At 45.4% G+C, this 16281-nt stretch overlaps 1 protein-coding gene across 1 annotated transcript; it reads right to left on the bottom strand.

Moving 5' to 3' along the window:
• Window positions 1-14937: 14937 nt before the first annotated feature.
• LOC136358489 (ankyrin repeat domain-containing protein 9-like) lies at window positions 14938-15977 on the bottom strand. The gene has a single exon (XM_066314380.1). It carries the CDS (start codon window positions 15975-15977, stop codon window positions 15087-15089), a length of 891 nt encoding a protein of 296 aa, XP_066170477.1. The 3' UTR covers window positions 14938-15086.
• Between the last annotated feature and the right edge of the window lie 304 nt (window positions 15978-16281).

Here is a 16281-nt window from a genome sequence, read left to right as displayed (position 1 = left end):
CTACTTAATCTTTTCTTGCCTGGAAGAACATCTCTCCATCAGTGAATCAGCATCTCCAGAGAGGAAACGAAATGGAGGCACGTTCATAATATACAGCAAATCGCTGTCTTAACACTCAGTTAATGTTCCACAGTGGATTAAGAATTATTGTCCTAGTATTTCAGCTTAGTCCAGATTTAGTGCCCCAGTGGAAGAATTAAGGACTAGATGAAACAGTGCATGTAAAGCTACTTTCTAGAGCAATACAGGAGCATGTTGCTATCACAGTCACTAAGAGAGGTATGTAAAAATCAAGGAGCTGTTGTAAAGTGGTTCCCTTTTTGCAAAACTTCGAGTTAGGGGAGAAAAATGCATTTGGATACTAAAGAAATTACAGTGGTATTGGTGGAAAGCAAACAAATACAAGCGGTTAAACAAAATTATTTTACTGTGTGCAGTCATAGGCAGAAATATGACTCGTGCCTCCATGGTCCATGTGTTGTTATGGATCATTCAGTTTGGTACTGCCTGGAATGGCCACAAAAGAGACTTTACAGCAGCTGATGCACAAGTCCTAAACCTTTACTCACAAAGAGTCCCCTGAGATCTTCAGTGAGGATGTAAATTTGAGAGTGATTTTCTCCAAAATTCCTACCTCTCTCCAAAGAATATTCCTGCAGCTCTGTATCTGCCCACTGCTTTCCCTGCCCCTTCTCTGACGTGCTCTTGGGTTTGTGGTGACTAAGAGTTGTCGAACTGTGTGTTTTGATGGGATCTGAACTGTAAAACCCAGGAAGAAAAGTCCCTGTGAAGGTTCCTATGATCCTCACTCTTCCTGCAATTTCAAATATCAGCTGTGCCACCATGAGCTCACACATCTGACTCACTGCTTCTAATCTATTTTCCTCAATTCAGTTTTGCTTTGGCAATATTGCCACCCCCACGTCTCTTGGTGACTGAACACTGAGCAAATTAAATCCTGATCTTTCTCTTTGACTGCCTCCTCTTGTTTTTCTCAGTTTTATAACTGAGATGCTGCCTTATCCCTTTTCCTTAGGTGAGGTTGCCAGACAGCTCTGATTGCTCACAATACTCTTTTGTACGTTAGGCTATAGCTAAACACAAATGATTTTTCTTCTGCAGTGTTTCTAAGACTCAGGACAGATCATGCCCTTGACCACTTTATTTCCTGACGAATGTTATCTGCTCTGTTTCTGGCCTCCCTGGGACTGCAGCCAACCCAAAACACAGCTCCTACATTGACCTCATACCCTGCATAATGATGGTATCATTGATACATATTTTTCCCTCCTCATCCTCCTTTTCCCCTATAGCATTATTTGTTGCACCTTTCTGCTTCCTGCAGTGCCTTTCTCAATCTGCTTGTCTGCTTCTGACTTTTTTTTACTTTTCTTCCCTCCATTCTGACAGCAGTGCTGACTCTGAGCACCAAGTATGACTTGTTTGTCACTCTGTCCTCTTTCCTTCTTTCATGCTGCCATGATATGTGACTTTTTTTTTGAGCTGGCAGATCAATGACTCTCCATGTGCCAGTAGAGCTGTCTCTGTCCCAGGAGCCAATGAGCAATGTCACATATTACCCCATTTTTTTTCAAATCCCTCTTCAAAACCTGTTTCCCTTTAAGACAGTGAGTGACATCACAAAACCACAATAACCAAAACCACAGTGCCATTGGGCTGATGAGGGAACTAAAGCCAGGCATTTCTTCCTTCTGCTCCTAAACTAAAATCCATTCCAAACACAAAGAGAGATGATAAATGGTATTATTGAGCATGGCATGAAATGCAGAGACTGAGAAAGAAACATCAAGGTTTTAAGGTCCTTCTAAGCTCATAATTTCTTCACTGAATGATACAATGTCTACATTGAACTGTACAGTTAAATTCATCACTTCCTAGATTCATTCATCAGCCATTTATGTATCCATTCCTGGAAAAAATACATGGGGCTGCTGGTGCTACTGGAATACATGACACATTTGCCACTGACCCTGTGCAAGTCAAGCATTGGCACAGGTTTTACATGCTGCAGCATCTTGATCTCTAACTTATTTCTATAGATTAACTCTTTACTAATGTAGTAATTCCATTTGTGTCAGTCTTCTCCATTTCTCTACATTTGGTCATTGTAAACAGATACAAGATGTTAACCATAAACATTTAGAAGCTATCCCACTATTAGGCTGTCTCCTTCTAGCTAGAGATAGAGGAAAATGAAAGGAATGCAGTTTACTTATGATACTTATGTGTTCCAGGAGCATTCAAGGCTCAGAATGTTTTCTGTGACCACATCAGAAGATTTTTGGTGAATTCATTCCTGATATTAGCAAATGTGCCCTCCCTTGAAGGTCCCTCATGTTGCTGCTCAGTGCAACTCATGCTATTTGGTCATGGGGCTGCCCTTGATCAGAACATGGGGCTGTAAGTGCCTTATAGAAAGGGCTAAATGGCTGGGCCTGAGGACAAAAATAGGAATAGGATGCTTGTGCTACTATACAAGCTAAACTCAATCATCCATCCTTTCTGCTCTTCATTTTCCATGTTTGCCCATGCCTCATGACAGCCCAGGAAATGGAGGGACATTCTTCCCTGTCGGGGAGGTAGATAATGCTGCCAGTGTGAAAGGATGAAGTGGACTCTTATGAGCTGTCTGGCCTGTGTTTTCCACTCTCAGTGTTCTGTGATTCATCTAATTAAGGTACACAGCCTGCAAAACAAGAGGAAATTCGGAACTTCTACTCATTAGCTGGACATGAATGGGATTTTTTTTTTTTCCTCTTGACTGTCTTCATTTATCTGCCACAGCAGTTCTTCATGACTCAGACTCCAGAAGGGCTCATGATTGTGTGGGTTGCCTCTGGCAAAGGCAAGGAGCTTGAAAGCAAGTGTCTGTCTGTCTGACTCTTTACTTGTCCTCTGAAAACAAACACTGAAAAGCCTATTCCCTGAGTGACTGACCCAGCTGCTGGGTCTTCCCTGCTTGTCGGGGTACAACATGATTAATCTCCTTCTACACAGTTCAGTACTTAAAGCATATGCGAAGGGGACACAAGGGCTTTCATATTAAGCAGGGATAAAAAAAGACTTGTTTTACTTCTAATGAAGAAATAATTTCCTTAAGAACAAAAAGCTCCTCACAGCCTGTGCTTATAAATTGCTTAATTGGAAATACACATAACAGTCCTATGAGGATTATCAGAGTGCTTCTAGCTGGAATTAGAGTCAGGAAAGAAAAGTTATTTTAGAGATACTAATAAAACAGGAGGTTGTGAAGGCTTCTGGGATATATACAGATGTTTTATTTTAGGCTTTGCATATATAAAGCTGATTTTTAACCAATTTGTTATTGGTTTGCAAGCTCTGCTGATTAGCCTTGAAGCAGAGAGGAGTGAAAATAAGGAAACAGACCCCCAGAGCAGAAAAACCTCAGACTGGGTTTTTTGTAGCTGAGACTTCAGGCTATTGGGCCAGCTACCACTGTCTAGGTATTTGACATTTCATAAATGTGCCAGAAACAGAGCTAAAGACACTTTTGTCCGTACCTTTCCTTGTTCCCTGATAGCTATCAAGCCCCTCAGCAATTCCTTTGCTTTCTGCAAGAGATGCCCAGTGCACAGGCAGGCTCCTTGCCTGGCTACAGTGGATGTGCTTCCTGCCCCAGCCACCCTTCTCCCAGGAAAGTGGGAAATGGTGGCTCTCACAACTCCACCACCACTGTCTCCTCTGTCTAATGAGCTTTTTCTGTGCAGGAGCAGTGATCTAACAGGGCTCCATCACATCCCTGGATTTTACATACTTTGTTAAACATAGATATGGAACCTCTCAGCTGTCCATGGCCAACTTAGTCACCACAGCTTCTCCTTTACCTTGGAGGCAGCAGAGAGGATGAAAAATGTCCACCTGCTCATCTCAGCCCAGCGACCCCACATGTCCTGTGGGAAAACAATTGTGTCTGTTTGTAGCTCTTTGTCTAGAGCCCAGCTCCAGGGTCAACTTTCATGGCACCTGAGGCCTTTCCATTACTGAATAAACCCCAGACCTTTCTTTGGTGGCTGGCAGTAAAGGCACGTGCACCACCTTCCTGCAGCTGGGTTTGCATATTTGGGTTTGGTTTGGACACTGCATCTGAAAGATACGCTGTAGGATCACCAGACAGACACAGGCCGGGGCAGCCAATAGCACTGGGATCACCTCATAATCCTGGGGTCCCCTCACAATGGCAGGGTCTTCTTACGGCCCTGGAGTCACCTTGTCATCCACAAAATGAGATTTGTGGGCAACAAGCCTCTAATTATACACTGAGAGAAGCATTGATTATCTCAGAGTTACACAAGGCTGGATGCTTGGTGATATTCCACAAATCAAGCACACCAACTTGTCTCAGTTCTGCCCTGACACATTAACCAAACCTTTTGTTATTTATACATTTTAGCAAACAAAGGAATTTGGGTTCATTGGCTACAAGTTACCTAGTTCTCCTGCTAATTAGCATTCTGTCTTCTGCTTATTAATGATTCTCTCATTTCTCCTGCTAATTAGTCCCATACTCAGGCTACCCTTCTTTTGGGTCAGTGGGTTTTCTTGGGTCCGTGGGCCGTGAGTCGGTGGTCACCATCTCCCTCTGCCAGAATTAATTACCTTTTACCCAGCTGGAGCTGATCCAGCACAGTTGCTGAGTTGTCTTTATTACTTTCTTCCTTATCTTTGGGCTCCTGCCAAATGTCCTTGTGCCCCATAAATCCGGCATTCTTTGTGCCACTATCAGGCACACCTCCTTGTCCCCAAGCTTTGTTCACCTCCCCCGAGGTGGGAGATCACTGGAACACCTGGAGCCCTAAACCTTAACAAGCAACTCCGCCAGCAAATATTTTGTCTTTCTAACACGTGGCCGTCACTCGGGGGTTGCTCGTTAGCTGCTGTTTCGACAATCCCCTTTCCTGCTGAGGGAGGCCGGAAAGCACACGAAGCTCCGGCACCAAAGAGCGCCTTTCCCTAAGGAAAATCCGCATATTCACGCTTGGCGGCCGCCGTAGGGCCGTGGCGCCACCTGGCGGCCTGTGGCGGCGCGGCGGCCCAGGCCCGGCCGGCGCCCGCGCTGGAGCCGCCGGGGGGAAAAGGAAGAAAAGTCGTCAAAAAATAAAAAACGAACCCCAAGCAAGACAACGGGGCTGTGGGGAAATGATCACCGCCGGCACCTGCACGGGTGTAAGGAGCTGGTTTTACTTCTCCGCAGCTCAGGCAGCCAACAGCCCAGGATGCCCCTGGCAGAAGGGGCGACTGCTGGTAACTCCTTTTTATTCCTATCTGGCCCTGCCCAGCTGAGTTTCCTTATTTTATGAGTTATCATCTTTATTTTCTCTTAATAAACGGTGGTATTTGAGTTCAAAATCCCCACAGGGCTCATATGCTACTGATGCTGAGGAGAGGAGGAAGAAAAGGTGTACCTTTGGAAGATGGATCCACTCCAAAGTTGTGACAATTTGAGGGCTGACTGTCAAAACACAGGGAGCCATGCAGTGAGCCGACAATAGCCAAGCAAAACTGGCTTTTCAGGTAACACTGCAGGAATGAAAGAAGAAGAAAAACATTTAAAGCATTTGAAATGTAAAACTTTAACACAAGGCTTTAATTTTTTTTTCCTCTTCCTTTTAGCTGGTGAGAGCATATTCATTAGCAGCTGTGCCAGGTTGAAGAGTTTCTAGATTTGACTGAGGATGATATAAAGGTCTACATGGAGTAAAAGCTGTAGCTACTAAAAGTAAAGAAGTTGCCTGTTTAAAGTTTGATGTGATCCTAAAGGCAAAGGGGTAGCCTGCCTGAATCTTAGAGGAGTTGCACTGACAGGAAAAACCTGTCAGGCTGGCACCAGTAAGGAACTGGGATGTTGGTCATGGACTCTTGCTTGGCTGAGGCAGGGACTTTTCATTCCAAAATAAGTAAGTAAGACTCATGATGGGCCTCTTCTTTCACAACAGCTACGGTGCTTGCATGTGCCTTCATGCTGTGTGTTGTGTATCATGTGTAGTCATTTTACAGCTTGAAATCTGTGTGTTCATCCCCTCCAAGGCAGTAGGGGCAAAGGCCAAGGCCATGATGGAGGGGGCTCCCTGGGTCTAAATACCTGTGAAAGGGGAATAAGAACGGGCATGGACAGGTCTAGGTTTGGACTTTGTCATTTTAGTGATGCTTTTTAATTGAGGGGATGATGATCAGATGTGTCAGGGCAGAACTGAGACATTTTGAAACCTGGTTCATGTTTTCCAGAGAACACAAAGCACCAATCTGCTGCTAGAATCTGTTAATTCTGCAAAAGGAGAGCTGGATAATTTGTGAGAAAGCTACTCACGGCCTCCCTGATCCCAAATTTGGGTTGCTTGCCATACCTTACACTTTCCTGAAGCTCACCAGATCTGAGTGAGCCTAAGCAAGCATGTGAATTTCTGAGTGTTTAGAGAACACACCTCTAAGAAGAAACCTAATTTAGGCAGAGCTCTTTCTTCCTATCATTTTGGCTTTTCTTTCATGAAATCCCAAATTATACATGGAGTGTAATTTTGTCTCTGTCTGTCACCATGCTGGGCTCTGCAGGCTGGTAGAAAAGTAAGCCAAAGCCTGTATCTATCAGAGAAACTCAGTTCTACCCACGGGAGGAGTCCCATGAAAAAGACCTCATTTGATCAAGCAATCACCTCTACTGGTGAGAAGTTCAGTGTCTGCAAATACATGCATCACAGCTGAAAATAGTATCTCACTACGATCTGTAAACTCAGAAGAGTCTGCTTAGTGTCTCTCCCTAACACTTTCCAGGAAGAAGAACAGAGATTTTTGTCCTATAGTTGCTCATTTTCAGCTTCAGTCAAAGCCTCAAAATTAGAAGACACTTTTAAAGAAATACCATCTGGAATTCCCCTACAAGGCAATGTGTTTTACAGAATCACAGAACGAAAGAATATCCTGAGTTGGAAGGGACCCACAAGAATCATTGAGTCCAGCTCCTGGTCCTGCACAGGAATCACAGGAATCACACCATGGGCCATACTTCTGTAAGCAGATTTTGCGCAATCCATAAAAACCTTTAGGTCCTCCTAATGGACAAAGCTCTTTAATTCTGACATCTCCTGTCAGAACAGATTTTACTGCAAAGTTTACCTTCATAAAAATTTAATTGTTTGTACTTACTCAAAAGGACAAGGGATAAAGGAGAGATCTGGTGAACATAATGTACTTAGATGCTCAAAAACCTGTGGGCAAGGTTCCACACCAAAGATTATTAAAGAAATGAAACTGTCATGGGATCACAGGAGTTATGTCATGCAGGGAAAGCTGATTACAGAATGGCAAAGGGTAAGGAAGAGTCAGCAGTGGAGTGTCCTGGAGATTGGTGTGGGAACTAATTTTGTTTAGTATACAACCTGTGGCTGGAGAAAGGAGTGAACAGTGATAGCTCTGTGTTCTCTGTGCTACTGGAGTTTTCAAAGTATCCAAACACCAAGGCACCTGAAGGACCCCACTAAACTGAGGAGGAAAAAGAAGGGGCAGGTGAGCTTGGGTGCAGAAAAATGTAAACTGCTGCTGTAGGAAGTCATGGATTTGACTGTATCAACAGGCTCAGAAAAGAACTAGACAAATCTGGGACTCTCGGTCAAAGATGAGTACTCTAAAGAACTAGGCAAGGGTATAGCCTCCAATATCCGCAATCCAACATCTGTGGGAACTGAGGGAATTAAGTAGGAAATGTTTTGCTGAAAGTAGCTAGGCAAAGGTGCTCTGCTTACCTGGCTTCTCTCATTGCCTGTGGTGGAGACATGGCATGATGGTGGGAGCACCCAGCACTGTGGGCTTTTGTTCCTATTTTGACAAAAATCCTGGTACAAGAAAATCTGAATAAAGACTTTCAGCTATCAAAAGAAGTGGGGGATTTTATAATATTTTGATTATTTTTCAGTGCTTTAACACTGTTAAAAATAAAATGTGAAGTACTGCATCATAAAAATTTTTACTATTCTTTAAGATTTATCATGATCGATCTAGATCAGTTTTCTTCCCTGTAAAACTGATTTTGATATTTTGAATTAGAACTGAAGTGTATTTTGTGATATTGTTATTTTTGGTGGAATAGAAACATCAATTTCCAGTCAACTCTAGTGATTATTCCTTTTCTAATGCTTGTCAGCCTCTTTTTCATCATCCTGACATTCTCTGTGACCGTGAAGCCAAGCTCCATAGAAAGTGGGAGTGAGTGGTTTCTGTGTTTCTCATAGCTTGTACTGTGGCTTGGGATTCTCCAGACTATTTTCCCTATTTCTGTTCAGCTGTGGGATCTGCTTTCCACAAGGCATCTTGCCATACTGCCTCTCCCAACCCTTTTCTCCCCTTCCTTCCTCCCAGGTTTTCTTGTGTGAGTCTGACAACTCTGCGATAATCATTCCTCCTCCTCCCCGTTCTCCACAGGGATGTGTGTGGGTGGGCAGAGCTGGTGTACAGAGCACAGATCTCTTATCTCTACGAACTCACGAAATTCGCCAAAAGCCTTCCCACCAGCAATAAACTTCTCCACCACAGGAGATCCATAGCAAAGTTCACACACATTTTACTAGAGCTGGAGATGACACTGGAAAATTGTGACTGATTTTCCAGTGTCAAGCATTGCTTAGGAGTCACCCCCAAAGAAATCTAGCTTCTTGGCTTCAGAGCAGCTTTCAAAGTCCTGGAGACAAAGGCAGGCATCTTGGGAGCTGGAGCCTGGTGGCCATCCAGCTGAAAGTGGTGGTGCAGCAGAAGGCAGAGCATGCTCCCCCAAGGCATTGCTGCTGTGCTGGCCTGGCAGACACGGGACAGTGTGGGACATGCCAAACCTGTCAGCTGCTTTTGGGAGGTGCAAACCTGTCAGGGAGGCGCACCAAATAACTGAGGCGTGGGCACGATTTCGTTCAATGCATCATCTGCTTGTGACAGTGCGTCCTCCCACACAAGGGAATATACCCTTTAAATTTCTCTATTTAAATCCCTGTCTTGCTGCCTGCTGGTGTGTGGGCTCCAACTAACTATAGTTGTAAAAAACCCTACATGAGACTGGGTCTGAGGGATGCGTCAGCCCAGGGCTCCCTAATGATCAGCACCAGCAGAGCTGCCAGGGCACGAGAGAAACTGAATCAGATTCCCTTTCTCAAACACAGGAAACATGGAAGCAAATTAGCCAGAAAACTACATCTTTGGGGACCACATTCTTGTGGTGGAGTAGTTAGCAATGAATCTCCTTCTGTGAAGGCAAGGACATAGTCTTGATCTTTGTTAAATGAGATCAGCAAAACTTCCCTCTCTGCATTTTTGCATGAAACCAGTAAATTACTGTGCAAGCACAGGCTCAAAGGACTTATCCTTTGGTTATAGCTTGCATGTACTAGTGTGCCTTGAGGAGATGTGTGGGTACAGTTGGTGCTGGAGTCTACACACCATGATTATTGTCATCATCCAAACCAGCTATCCATCACCAGAAACACTTTGGATAGCTGTTTTTATTAGAGCAGAGGAGGATCTGGATGGTTCAGGTTTTGGCACAGAATCTGGTGGATCCTTACCCCATGGAGAGCACAGAGGGTGAGAGGTGCACATCTGCCTGAAGACGTTCAGCTGAGCCTACAGGAGAGGTTGGTGCTGGAAGCCTTGCCAGGGCATCTTCCTATACAAAGAAAAACATGAGAAGGGAAAGGAGCTTGTTGATGGTGCACAAACCTGAGAAGGAAAGTGGGCCACCAGCACTCTTAGGTTCACAGGAAACAGCTGCAGAAGTTGAACTCAAATCTAAAAAATTAAAATCTCTGAAACCAATTACCATTCAACCCCTGTTGAGCCCCTCCCAATTCATCCCCACCTTTCAGCAGGTCTGTGAAGTGTGGGTTCACCTCATCACTTCGAGTCATCCCCTGACAGCAAAGTCAACCACTGTAAGCCTGTGAAGGGAAACATTATTTTCCTCAGATCACAGTTTTTGAGATAATGGCTCAGTAGACAGAATGAAATCATCAAACAGTAAGATGAGCCAAAGCAAATGCAACAGATTCTCACGGGTGGTTTTGACCAATTGGATAATAAAAGACACATCAACTTTCTATTGCAAGTTTATTATATTAATACAATCAAATTGAATGATTTTCACAGCTAGTGTACCTAATTATATCAGGCTATGTATATGTAGTTTATTCCAGCATGTTACAGTCTTTTTATCTTTAATCATGCAGCGAGTAATGTGCAAACACAATTATAGAGAAGATTTCTCTCCCCCTAAAAAAGAGAAACCAAAATTACAAAAGTGTGGCTTTATAAGAAAGTTGTATCATACTATGAACGTTCATTTGTACTTGGGCATGGCAACATTCAGTCTTAATAAGTGAACAACAGCATCTGTCACTGCCATGCTCATTCCAGAAACACCAAGGGAACAGGGAAATGCCATTGATGTTAGAGATGAAAAATATATATCTATATACATTCAGAGTACCAAAAATGTAAAAAATGTTTTCAGGGATTAAGTGTCACATTTATTTGTATACTGAAGTCAGAGTTATGGAGCCTTGAAGAACATAAATGCACAAATAGTTTATTTTCCTTTAGACCAACAAACATCAGTAGTGATGGAACCGACTTAAAAAGCACAACTTCAGGTGTAAGGAGGTGTAATTTGGGTCAGGATCTGGCCTGTCCTTCCTGCTAATGGTGCTGCAGAAATAGACAGAAGCATAGGGTTAGGAAGTCATAGGTAGGTGAATTTAGCTGTCAGCCCAGAAAAAAAGAAAGACCAAGACGTATGTTTAAGAGATTTTAATTTTTTTATTTTTTTTTAATGTGTTTTAGAATAAAGTATGGCCAGTATCACAAACCCTTTGCTGGATGATTGTAGCTGCTGGCAAGCAGAAGCCCTTGTGCTTGGTGTTTGGGGATAAAATACCCATTTCATGAGCAAAATTGCTGCCTCTTTACAAGAGAAGAAATGTCCTTACCTGTCAGCAGCATAGGGCCTGGGACACACACACTGACCTCGTAAAAAGGCTGCTTCCATAGGGCATCGCTCGCTGCTGGTACCAGGAGTGCAGTGGGCGAGAGCTGTCAGTCGGTTACGGGTTTGCCAGGAGAGGGCAGGCAGACACTCGCACAGGGCAGGCAGACGTGTGTGTGTGACAAAAGGGCAGGCAGACACTCACACGTGTGCGACGAGAGGGCAGGCAGACGTGTGTGTGACAAAAGGGCAGGCAGACATATGTATGAGGACACACACACCTGAGTGACAGGAAGGCAGGCAGACATGTGAGAAGAGGGCAGACACACTCACACGTGTGACAAGAGGCATTCACACACGTGCACACACGCACCTGCACGTTTTCACTCACTCACTCACTCACTCACTCACTCACTCACTCACTCACTCACTCCCATCACCCCCGTGCTCACTGAAGTGCTTCTCACCAAAACCAAAGGCTCACACATACAGACAATTCAGATCGTTACAATGCTACTCCTCAAAACTGAAATTAAAGAGATGTAACCTGCAGAACCAACCTAAATCCAAAGATCAGAAAAGACTTTACCCCTCCCTGTTTCTCACTTGTGTTTATTCTTTTTCCTCAAGTTCAGAAATACAGATCTGAGCAACACTTACCCAGTATGCAGATATGCAGAATGTAAACATCACCACACAGCACCCAGTACCCTTTTTGATTAACAAAGTCATCAACATATTTGCCATGCAAGCATAGGGATTTTTCAAGACCATCAGGTTGCAGGAAGTCTGCAAAATATTTTGAGTTTACTTTTACTAATGACCTGGCTTGGAAAGAATGGAGAGAAAAAAAACAACACAGACAGGGCTGAGGTAGATTTGGCCGTATCTGGTGTCATGTCACTGAATTGAGCAGGAAGACAAATGGGATCTCAAACTAACAGGCAGATCACCACAATATAAGCAAAAAGGGTCTAAGGAGAAGATTCCCTTATTCCAGCAGAAGGAGTGCCCATCCTGCAGTCATATTGCTGCAGACAATGGAAAGAGTTGTCACCTCAGTGCTAATGACCCTAAACTGGCCCACTGGAACTGCACATGGGAGGCCCGATGTGACTGAGGGCCAGCTGATGACTGATCTCTTGCTAAAATGGTCAGGAAAAGGAGAAACGAGGGGGCTGTGGAGTGATCTTGCCTGTGTGGGTACCTGCCTGTTACACTCTGGGCTGGACTCAACAAGATTTCTACATGTTAGCCAACATGTTAGCAGCTTTCTTCCAGGCTGGGGCACCTGTCACAGGAATGTCCCAAAAGGAAACTGGTCAAGACAATTCATCTTCTGTCCTCTCTCTTGGCAGGTGGATTGAGGGGAGCCTCCCACATGGACGAATGAATGCATACACACAAGCATCCTGCTGTCTGCTACAAAACCACCCATAAAGCCTGAAGTGCCTGATTCCTGACCTCTGCATTGATCCACAATTATTGCAGTCAACAAGTGACCCCTGTACCATTTTACACTCATAGTGGGCTGCTCTGGCTCTCTCTGAGTACAGCCTCCTGCCTTAATAAAAAGCGCTTTCCATTAATGCCAACCATCCCTACCTGCCTCCTTGGATTTGTAAGATGAACAGCCCTCCCCTCTGTTCTGTCTTTTCTGAAACTCCACAGCACTGAAACTCACATGGTTACAAGCCAGTGCAATAGCACTGGATGATTTCCATTTCCTCCTTTCCCGGGATCTCTGCTCCCAGGGCCTAATTACTATTCTAATAATATCCTTCACCAGCCTCCTCTGCCTTTCGCCCACTGACATCCGGATGAGATACCGCAGTGCTGCTGGGGACAAACTCAGTCCTGCTCCTCTGGACTCCCGGGGTGCCACAGAGGCCATGCTCTGTGCAGTCACTCTGGGCAGCCATGGGCAGCCAGAGCCTGCTCTGTCCTCTGCCTCCAGCTCCTGGTTTTCGGGGGAGTATGTGCCAGTGCTGGGGAGCCTGAGGGCTTGGCAGAAGCAGCTGAGCTACCGCTTATAATGCAAATCTGCCTTGGGCTCTGCTATGCATCCCAAGCTGTGACAGCCTCTGTCTGCAGCACAGGCTGTCAAGAGAGCAGGCTTCCCCCAAAATCCTCACCCAACACTGATCCCGCATTTCCCCATTCACAGCCTTCCCCATCAAGGAGGAATAGACACAGATGGAGAAGGACATTCAAGTCCCCAGAGGCAGGGGTGGAGGGACACTGCAGCACCAGAGATGTGGGATTTCAGGAGAAGGGTTAACCCCTTCATGGCCTGCGTGCCACTTTTAGGGCTGGGCTGACCAGCCCTCAAAGATGGCTTTCTCCACCGCACAAACAAGCCTGTTTATTCACCTGGCCTAGCACAGGTGGCACCAGAACTGAGGTCCTCCCACGGCATGAGGGAAGAGATGGCTGGGAGGAGCATCCCAGTGTCTCAGAAAGGATGCTCTAGGTGGCTGTGAGTGGCATGTTCTGCAGCCTCACTGGAAATCTTTACTTGGCCATGGCTGGCATTGCCAATGTCCTGGCACACAGGAGGTAGCCCATGCAGAGGGAAACTAAATGGAAGTGCTTCTTGCACTGACAGAAAGAAGGGCACAGGTCCAGCATGGCCTCCTTGGCACAGGCAGTGAATTAGCCTGATGAGACACAAGCCATTTTTGCACAAAGCAATTGAGACTTTTGAGCAATTTGACTGCACATCTTTCTCTGCTACTGCCTGTGGAAACCAGTTTGTTCCCCATAGCCTTGGGCTCCAAATCCAGGTGAAGAGGCGAGTGAGTTCTTCGCTGCTGCCCAGTGCAGGCAGGAGAAGCGAGTTATGCTATGTCAGCAGAACAGAGGGCTGCGCTTACAAGAAGTGAGAACACTGGTGTCCAAAATAAGGGATGTCCCAAAGGGTGCTGGGATTCTGCTGCTGCTGTTGATGCTGAGAACAGACAGGAGAGCAGGACCAGTCCCTTAAGCAGAGAGGGCAGCATGATTCTGAGCTATCCAGAAGGCTGCCCAGCCCCAGTCCCGCTTTCTGCAAACTCACCCTGCCTGCAGTGCCCCGTCAGTGGGAACACTTTGTAATTTCCAGGATAAGGATTTCTGTCTGGACCTGGGTGGCAAAAATACTCTAATTGACAACAAGTAACAACTTTTAACAGCAGAACACCATACCCCATCTTAGGATAACTAACAAATGCCTGTGGCTCTGAGACCCACAAGAAATCAAGTTAGTGAGCTACATCTCCTGTAGAGGTATGTTCTAAAACACAAGTCAAGGAGAAATAATGCCAGTTATGAAAGACAGGGCTCCCATTGTCCCTGCTCCAATTGCCATTTGTTTACTGGACAGCAGGGAAAATGGTTCCTTCCCCACTGCACAAGTCTGAAGAGGCTTCAGTGCTGGGATTGCCTTTAACCCCCTCGCTCCCAGGTGAGACTGGATGCTTTCTGTCAGCTATTCTGTGCGTCTTTATCTCCCATCTCCCAGGAATATACACACACTGCCCCTCTCTGAACTCATGCCCTCCATACCATGACCTGCTGTCAAGTAAAGTGGTAAGATCAGTTATCCTGCAGGAACTGCCTCTGCATCTGCAGCATCAGCCATGCACTTTGTGTTTGTTACTAATGATGCTTGAGCATTGCTAGAAAGCAAACCTGATGTTTGAACCTTGTTGGTAGGGGATAGTATTTCTCCCAGCTCTAGCAGTGACACCATTTAAAAATCCCACTGGGTACCTAGCTCCTTTTAACCCAGGTGCATTACACAGGATACAGTTATATTGAGAATTCAGATACACTGATACCAGCTGACAACTAAGAAACCAAACATAACACAGTCTCAACTACAGTTAACCCTTCACATGCACAACAAAACAGAAAACAAGGAAGGCTTTTGCCGTTAAAAGTGCCGTGCCTGCAATCAGTTAGAAAAGACATTTAAAATCTTGTCACAAAATATTGGATTTTCCAGCATAGCCTAATAGGTTAAGTACTAAAATCACACTAAAATGCAGAGGGTGGTGGATGACCAGCTCCTCTAATTTGCCTTGGAAAATCCAAGAGCCATTGAATAAAGTCAAGGAAAAATATTTACCACATTTTTTGATGGTAGTTTTTTGCCATAGGATGGTAAGGGCTTTAGTGCCTGAGGTATAGGTAGTTCCTGGATGCTTTTAGGGAAGTGGGAAGGGGGAAGAGTCTGGAGAATAGTTTGCATAGCTTGCAGATATAAAGAAGCAGGTGTATTCCCCACCAGGCTGTTGAATTTGTCTTCTCCCAGCAAAGCTGTCCAGTGGTCTGGATGCTCCTGCAGAACTTTCCGCATCTTAAACTGTGGGTTGGGCATGAAGAGCAAGAGGTAGTCGAGGCAGAGCTTCTTTGATGCGACATTGACTTTGGAGTCCCACATCTGCTCCAGGATGACGTCCAGCGGGGTAAGCCCTTTACTGTCCTCTATCCTGGGAGATGCTCCATTGCCGAGGAGGATGAGGACTGTCTCTGACCTCAGCAGTTCACAGGCAAGGTGCAGGGGTGTTTTCCCATCTTCCAGATGAAAGCAGCCAGCCCTATTGATATAGGAGTTCAAGCTGGGGAGCTTGTGTGCAATTTTGATGATCAGTCCCAAGATATCTCTCCTGTCATATGTGACTGCCATGGCCAAGTGAGGAGCAGAAGATGGGCAATAGCAGAAGTGTTCCCCAGGCACCTTGAGAGCCTCCTCTGGAAAATGAGACAGCAGATACTGAGCATAAGGCAGGTGATTATGCACCACTGCATAGAGAAGGGCTTCTGAAGGTGAGTAGGTTCGTAGGCTGGCATTTTCCTCCCAGTAAAAATACTCCATAGTCCTCATGTCTTCCAGCATCCACACAGGCTTATGATCTCTCACAGCCTGGTAGAACATATAGGATAAGAACTTGCAGTGCCTGCTCTGATCATCCTGCAGGCTGGCCTGGTTACTGGCCATGGCTCAGCAAATAAAGAACAGCTCCACGTAAAATCACTCCAGACTGTAAGATTGGTGCACTTGGAATGCTGATCCCGATGCTGCTGCAACCTTCAGGCTGTCATTGCTGCCTGGACTGCACTAGCTGGAATGCATGGGCTGATCATCTCCACCCATTCATTGTTTTTCCCCTCACTGCAGTGGTTTTGTTTAGGTAAGCACAATCCCACAGGATCAGTTAACCCGTGCCATGCAAGCAGATGGTTGGTGAGTACATCCCGATCTGCGCGTGGCACAGGTTACTGAAACGCTGTCAGACTGCCAG

Source organism: Sylvia atricapilla, chromosome 3 (genome assembly GCF_009819655.1).
Source record: "Sylvia atricapilla isolate bSylAtr1 chromosome 3, bSylAtr1.pri, whole genome shotgun sequence".
NCBI classification, from domain to species: Eukaryota; Metazoa; Chordata; class Aves; order Passeriformes; family Sylviidae; genus Sylvia; species Sylvia atricapilla.
The sequence above is the reverse complement of the archived record's forward strand: the minus strand, read 5'-3'. Positions and strand labels throughout refer to the sequence as shown.

Excerpts from the sequence above, each read along its gene's own strand:
- LOC136358489 (XM_066314380.1), bottom strand. The coding sequence starts at position 15,977 with ATGGCCAGTAACCAGGCCAGCCTGCAGGATGATCAGAGCAGGCACTGC.